At 35.9% G+C, this 7,971-nt stretch overlaps 1 protein-coding gene across 2 annotated transcripts in view; it reads left to right on the top strand.

Moving 5' to 3' along the window:
* The first annotated feature begins 6,629 nt into the window (after window positions 1–6,629).
* The window catches only part of LOC149789193 (N-acetylated-alpha-linked acidic dipeptidase 2-like), a 101,199-nt gene continuing 99,857 nt past the window's right edge, over window positions 6,630–7,971 (top strand). The window contains exon 1 of one of the 2 annotated variants that reach the window (XM_089975340.1): window positions 6,630–6,784. In XM_089975340.1, the coding sequence (XP_089831466.1) occupies window positions 6,767–6,784 (18 nt within the window). In that variant the 5' untranslated portion in view covers window positions 6,630–6,766. The remainder of the gene's footprint in view (window positions 6,785–7,971) is intronic. The other variant, XM_089975342.1, reaches the window with a different exon arrangement.

Genomic DNA, 7,971 nt, shown 5'->3' with positions numbered 1-7,971 from the left:
TGCTGATGTACCTATAGTCTGAAATGTGGCGATGTGCTAACAGTCCTGATGCATCATAATGATATACTACAGAATGCTTGTAAGTATATTCACAATAATTCCAAAAATAGTGATTTAATTCAAAAGTCAATGAGGACTGTTTACTTCCAATGATTAATTTAAATAAATCCTCTCCAATTATAACTGAACACAACTAAAAAATTGATTTCGCTACAGATCTTAAGATAGGAGTAAATAATTCTGCTGTAAACTGTCTTAATATAAGAACCTTGGGCACACTAAGAGGACCAGGATGATGGTCACAATGTTCTGGAAATGAACTATTAAGTTGTAAAAAAAAACACAATTCATTTACTAAACGTTTAGTGGGACCCCGAGTGGCCGAGTGGTCTAAAGCGCTCACCGTTCCGGATCACTGCCATCTCACCTCTGTCTGCGTATGTTCGAGTCCAAGGCTCGGCTAGCTTGGGTACGTGGGAAAGCCTGCCAGTAGCTTCTCGTGGGTCGGTGGTTCTTTCCTGGGTTTTCCAGGGTTCTTCCTTCACCAGTTATACTGGCCGCCATATATGGCCTATCTTGTGCTGAAAAATGGCGTTAAACCCTAAAACAACAACAACAACTAAACGTTTAGTAAAGAACATAATAAATATCATGTAGACCAGAGATTTTCAAAGGGGAGAGCTAATGTCTTGAACTTGGTTCAAACTAAATATGTTTAGCAAAACAATGCCATTAGTAATGCAGACCCAAATTCCTACCCTCAATTATGGACTAAGGTCATTAACACAATGCAAACAAAATGGACATAACATCTGAGAGACTTAATTTAATCAAACCATTCGAAAAGTATATAAGATATGATGCATGGGCTTCCGGTTTCTCGGAGAAGAAAGTGCAAATTCTGGTCCCTTAGGTTACATAACTATGTTTAAAGGTAAGGATATATAACATTTATCGCACCGGTACATTTTCAATACAGCATGTGCAGTTTCAATTTTTTTTTAAATAGGACAGCATGTTAAAACAGCACTTGATGCGAATTTGATTGGTTCAAATAAGTTCATGAAAATTTTGCACATTATTCTCTTTACTATTTGTTTGCGATCATTGGAAGTCTTTTCTTACCCAACCGTTTGGAAGTTTTGGTTTTTACTATTACTATCAACATTTTTGTGGCAATTTTTCGAATCGATTTTCCAACAGATATTGGGGAGAAAGGTCACGTCTGTCTGAATGTGGCCAATTTACCTCACAGGGGCTCGTTACGCCATACATGGCATATCATGCACTGACAAATGGCACTAAACCGAAACAAGAACAACCACAAATCAAAGTAATAGACTTGACTAATTGAGAGCAGGCGCTGGGAGAGGGGTGGGCAGATTACATTTAGCATGGAATCCATCCTATGTACAAGAGTGATTTAAATGTAAATTCACCTCTGTTCACAGAAGAATGTAGACATAAATCAGTCTCCCACCTGACAACGTTATCCACACAAAGCCTGTTAAGGCAGTGAAGTAGCTCAAACCATCACATCTTTGTTATTGTGTGACGCCATTCCTCTCTAAGTACAATGTGTCTACATCTACTGCAGTCTACATTTCCAAATTCAATAATGCAAATATTCGATCACAAAAACATTAATGGAGATACGATTATCTGCCTCTATAGTCATCCCTTCACATGAATATCCAACAACTGGGATGCTTAGTAGTTAAACTGACACACTTTTGCTGCCAAACTATGTGATATCATACTGAACTTGTATAGACATTCTGTGTTGAAAATTATTTTTTGAGTCAAATATTCTATTTCATAGGAAGGACACTTGGGTCTTTGAATAATAACTGGTAAAAAGATCTACTTATAACTGCAAAAATACCACCAGTCAGGAGCTATTTTGTATGTGCAACAAAGTAAAGTTGCAGTGTCTGAGTCAGAAGGAACGAAATTATTTGGGGTTTTTTCTTCTTTTTTCTCTCCAAACTATTTCCAATAAAATAAAAGCTTAATTGATAAACATAATCTTAAAAGAGTAGTGATTTAATATTGAATTCAGGAAACTCGTTGAATAATGCACAGCTTTTGCGAGCGAAGGCTTGAGAAAGCTGTATATTATTAAACTCATTTAATAAATACCTAACAGATATGAAGATCCTAATTATTCAAATGCGAAAATTCTCGCGAATTGCAATCGCCACCATAGGCCTATTGTTATGTATATTTGCATTAATTTATATCTGATTTATATGTTTGTAAGTTTAAAAATCTTTTATTTAAACTTTTATTATATGTCAAAATAATGTTTTGTTTACTAAGAACTCAATACTTTTCCAGAAAATAGTTTGACCATGACTGTTTATTTGTAAACACATGAAGCTGACCTAGCTCCCGACCTTAATTCAAAATTAGTAACAGTCATATGAACAAGTTCTTTTTTATTATTAATTTTTATTGTGGGAATAATAAGGGTGAGATCGAGACTGTATTGGATACGTGACCCTCCACTTGTAAATAGTTTTTAGTGAATTAATCTTAGAGTAAAACGATTGGTTTTTGTCAGGACCACGTTGAGAGTACGTGATTTAAACATGATCACGGGACCATCATCCGGGTACCTGTTTTGCACAGTGTTCAGGTTTTATATCATTGCTTTAGAGAAATAATCTTAGTCTGGGCTTAAAACATTTGATGTCAAGTTGTTTCCTTCTATTGTGTGAGTTTGAAGTTATTTTAATGATTATTTGAATTATTCGGATTCAAAAGTATTCATTCTTTTTTTCCTGGAAATATGTGTGATCATATCGAATTCTTGAACAAAGACATTTTTAAAAAAATGAATTAGGATGTCCAACACCGGAGTGTTATGTCTTGTGTTTCTATAAGGAACAACATTGTACAGGATACAACATACGTCATCGCCTTCCATCTTGAATTCTTCGTCGGGACTAGAACTTGAATTCATAACTTCCAGATCTCTTCTTGACATTCATGAAACATTGTAAAGAAATTTTGATTCTGTACTGATGTTATAATGGTAAACAAAGACGTAAAGCATTGTAGGTTGCAAACAATTTGAAACCTTTCAAGAAATGCAGTTAGTCATAACTCACAATATAAATAATGCAGTGCTTTTTGCCGCAAAGTAGTCACATTCCTAAAAGCATAATACCATTTTAATTTTCTGCACATCAAGTTTTCCTTTATACCATTGTACTAGATAATGTCTAAACATGTGATATGTACACAACTTTTGACATAAACCGTTTTCAGCCAAATTCTTAAAGTGGCAGGTACAGTTTCGTAAATTGTTCCCTGGCAAACTTTTTAACTTAAGGCTATGTTGTGACTTTTTCAGCTATTATTGTTTACTATTTATAGATATGGGTATATTTGTGAACTAGGTGTTTCGGGCTTGTGTTTTTCTTGAAATTGATGTCGGGCATGTACACCTTCCATAGTTGCTCTGCAGTATATTAATAGTGAAATACCAATAGTCGGCTAGGAAGAAGAGCTAGCCTCCCATAGCAGTAGACACGTGGGTTCAAGGCAAGTAGAATATCTCAAAAATGGCTTGGAAAAATAATATTCTGAATTGCATCAAGCTATTTAGTAGACAATATTTATCAAAATTTTCATCCAGGGAAAGAACTTGCGTTTGCACTGTGAGCACCACATGCTGTCAAAAATGTCCTTAAGATGTGAAAAATGCATGTATAAAATAGGGGTTGGGGTGCTTAAACTTCTTCTGCTGTGAACTTCCATAGACTTCTCTGGTCAAGTGGATAATATTCTTATGCTTTGTTTTAATATAGGTATCTAAAATTATGGACCTTTTTCACCTCACTTGTGTATTTGATTTTGAAGATTTTTTTATACTAGGTCGATTATTAAGGCATTGAATTTTTACATAAAAACATGCCCCTGCCCCCTAAACACAACATCAGTAGGACTCGGTACGGACCTCCTTTGTCCACTCTTAGCAACAACCAACGCTGAAACTGTCAATTTGACGGGTTTGTGTGACACAGACATTCATATCAGTCGTTGAGTTTCATCTCATTATTTCAAGTGTACACTTTAACAACAATACTATGATTAAGTTCTTCAGAATTGCTGAGCAAGTGTTTAGCACAGGAAATTCCATATCACCATAAATGAGTTAATTCATTTAGACTGCGCCGGTGGCCTAGTGGTTAGAGCGTCTGCCTCGGATGCCTTAGGTTGTGGGTTCGATCCCCGGCCAAGTCATGCCAAAGACTTCTAAAAATGATACTAACAGCCGCCTCGCTTGGTGCTCAGCATTAAGAGGTTTGTGTTAGGACTGGTCGGCCTGGTGTCAGGATAATGTGACTGGGTGGGACATCATGCTACATGTCTGCGGCATGATGCCCCCGTGCTAGACATCACTATAAACTGTCACACTGCAGACATCGTAGCGATATGACTGAAAAATTGTAAAAGCTACGTTAAAAATGTCTAGCACTGGGGCATCATTCCGAAGACATGTATCATGATGTCCCACTGTCACATTATCCTGACACGAGGTCTACTAGTTTTAACACTAACATTTTAATGCTGAGCGCCTAGCGAGGCAGCTTTTAGTACCAGTTTTGTAAATCTTTGATATGACTTGGCTGGTGTTCAAACCCATGGCATCCCGCGTTAGAGACGGACGCTCTAACCACTAGGCCACCAAAGCGGTCAAGTTTTCCAGCTTTTTTCTTCTTCTAACCTAATCAAAGAAAGAATTTTTTTGTCTGTAGAAAACTTATAAAGATTTGCTATTTGAATATGTCAAATCAGTGTATTAATTTCTCTAAATAAAATATGAACCGACCGTTTTTATTTCGTTTCAAAAGCATGCAGTGTATATGCCTTTCGAGTCAGTCTTTACATAAGTTACTTCGCACGTGACTCTATTTATAGAAGTATAAAGTAGTTATAGGTTACTGCTTTTGAATGGAAAAATATGAGGTTTTTTTCTTTCTCGGATATATTGCACGGCGTTGGGAGTGCAATATATCCATCCGACAAAACGAGTTCATATTTTCCTATACAAATGCAGTATTCATTTTATTATATACTCATTTTATAATATTCTACCAAAGGCTTAATTATTTAAACAAAAATACATTACAATGAACACAGTGATTACATTTACGCTGTATTTCAAAATAAATACACAAGCGCAGATTCATCAGTACACAACAGCACTATTAATGCGCACATAACTCTGCCCATCGAAATTTGAACTTAGTCGCGCTCTCGACATCATTTTTTGAACGAATTGTCGTTTTGGTCTACTTAAAATTGAAAATTAGAGTCATATTATGAATGAATGTTCATTGCAACATCTTTTCCAGTTGGTCTGGAATGAATGGATTTGGGTTGTTTTCTTGTGTGCCGATTCTACTCAGTTCCGAGGGATTTATTAGTTGTTTCAATTCCACACAAAATGCACGTGTCTGTGATTTGAGCAGTTAGTCTGTGGCACATTTTGTCTCAACTGCATGTGCATTTCCGTTCTGCCATTGATTGTTTGGAGTCATAATGTGGGAAAATATGAACTCTTTCAATTGTAATTATCAAAAAGACGCTGTGGAATTTCACGTTCATTTCATTTGAGAACAGTAAGCAGAATGCACTTGGAACGTAGTCGAAATTACAGTACAGTTTCGATAAATGTGTAAGCATAAACTTCAGAACCCAAGGCATAGATCACTTAATTCGGATTTGCAGAACGAAGAAAGTACATTCTGAGAAACTTTAAGATGCAAAATTGTAAGTATAGTTTTGCCATTCTTATTACCAGCTCAAGAAAATATAGTTATGCGTGGTCACTTGCATACTTCCCCAGTTATTTTATGACCTGTACTCGGTATCATGGCGTCTATCGCTAATCTAAATCCGAAACATTGTATCAACAAAGTTAATGCTGAAACTCGCAAAGCTTCTGGTGTATCACAAAACTTTCACCCAGCGGAAATAAGAATTCTTCGTCGTCTTGGCTTATTGGCTCTGATGATATTACTTTTCTAACAAGACCTTTATTCCCCCCCCCCCTCCGGCGAATTTAGTACTTTCCCGTAGAAAATGATACGTATCTGACAGATAGCCCTTGCCCTCACTATGCTTGTATATGCTATATGTACATACATAAGAGATCACTGGTCATAGTCTGAACCATTCCATCTACGATAAGTTACGAACATTTCTCCTAAATAATTGTTTCAGTGATCAGAATGGTATTTTCAATACTGCGACTCTCGCGTTTATAGTGGATATTGTGAATACCGCGTTCATTTGTTTGCTTGTTTTAAAATTCCATTTGTGACTCAGTAAACTCGTCCACATGAATGTATCGTCTTTACTTTAAAATACACGAAACAGCTGTTTTAGTTCATCCACAAACAATTCTTATAAACTGAAACCTATAAAGTCTACTACATGAGTGTACATTGTTTGTTTACAAAGTAGTTCCCTTAGGCGCACTTGTCATGCACGTGCGTGCAGTATAAGTATTTCTTGGTATCGTAAAATACTGCTCAATTCTGACAATGTAAAGTTAACGGAGAAAAAAGGAGTATATATAATAATTCCCCATACAGTTTTATACAGAAATAAACTCAGTTGGGTCTGATCACATGGTTACGTTCTGACCAATGGAAATCTTCTCTACATTTACATGAAACTAATTATAGCTTCTTCAACACTGAACGCTTGCATGTATTGAAATGAGTGCAGATTATAACCAAGCGGAATGACTCGCCAACCAAAGGTAAATAAACATTTTTAATGTGCTTACAGTTATTGAAGTTATTATTCTACTTTAATTAACATTACTACAACCATTACATTGTATTTGTTCTACATCACTAACTCTCCCCTTTCCGTTGGTCGATTTTGCTAACTTACTATTTGTAGTATTGTCGCATGAGAGAGAGAGAGAGAGAGAGAGAGAGAGAGATGTTATGTGGGCGTTAAGGGAGAATTAGCGGGGGGGGGGGGGGGCTTTTTTGTTATTTATCAATTCCTATGTTTCTTTGTTGGTCGATTAGTCTGCTGCCGGACCAACGAATACAGTGAGTGAAAGTGTGAGGGGGCGCCCTTTGAACATTTTCATAAATAAAAATAATCGTTTGTCAGAACCTTATTATATGTTTATGATAAAAAATAACAATAAGAACAAAACAAGCATTACATAGATTATAGTATGTGTGCCTCAATCGTAACCAAGAAATTTACCGTTTAGTGAGGGTCGACAGGTATTTCAACTTTATATCATTGATACGATAGACACTGTGGATAAATCCCAAGGAAAGTGTACATACAATTAATACGAATTAGGTTCTTGTAGGTTACTTAGTGTAAGTTAAATTTCAAGTGTTTTCATGAAGCCAACGTCGTTATTTCTCTCTCCAGATTTCTGTGTATTTTGGCTCTTATGCGGGGTGGGGTGGGTGGGTGGGGTGGGGGTGGGGGGTGTTGTTACGGAGGGAAGAAAGGATTGCGATGAAATTGTGTACCATGTTAAATTCATTTAGAAAATGAGGATTATTACTATTTGAATCGTTATTTTCTTACGTCATTAAAGATTAATGAGTGGAAATTCATCACTGATTTGTAAAATCGATATCATACAGTTGGTATATAAAATTGCGACATACCAACACCGTGGTATTTTTAATATATATATATATATATATATATATATATATATATATATATATATATATATATATATATATATATATATATATATATATATATATTAGGTACTTATGTGCACCACATCAGTTACAGCTGCTGGAATTCAATCCCGGATAAGCCCATAGCGTGTCCAAAGACACAGTATTGGCTCAGTATAGGTTCAGAGATAGTCCAATTTCAAAGAAAGTCTCAAATACTTATGCGTATCTCGTGCTTCTAACTGACATCGAACTTACATCAGATTGATTTTTCTCA

This window comes from Sinohyriopsis cumingii, chromosome 11 (assembly GCF_028554795.1).
Source record: "Sinohyriopsis cumingii isolate HCF-2022 chromosome 11, ASM2855479v2, whole genome shotgun sequence".
In the NCBI taxonomy this organism is placed as follows: Eukaryota; Metazoa; Mollusca; class Bivalvia; order Unionida; family Unionidae; genus Sinohyriopsis; species Sinohyriopsis cumingii.
Note: the sequence above shows the minus strand (reverse complement) of the source record. Positions and strands in the feature narration are given on the sequence as shown.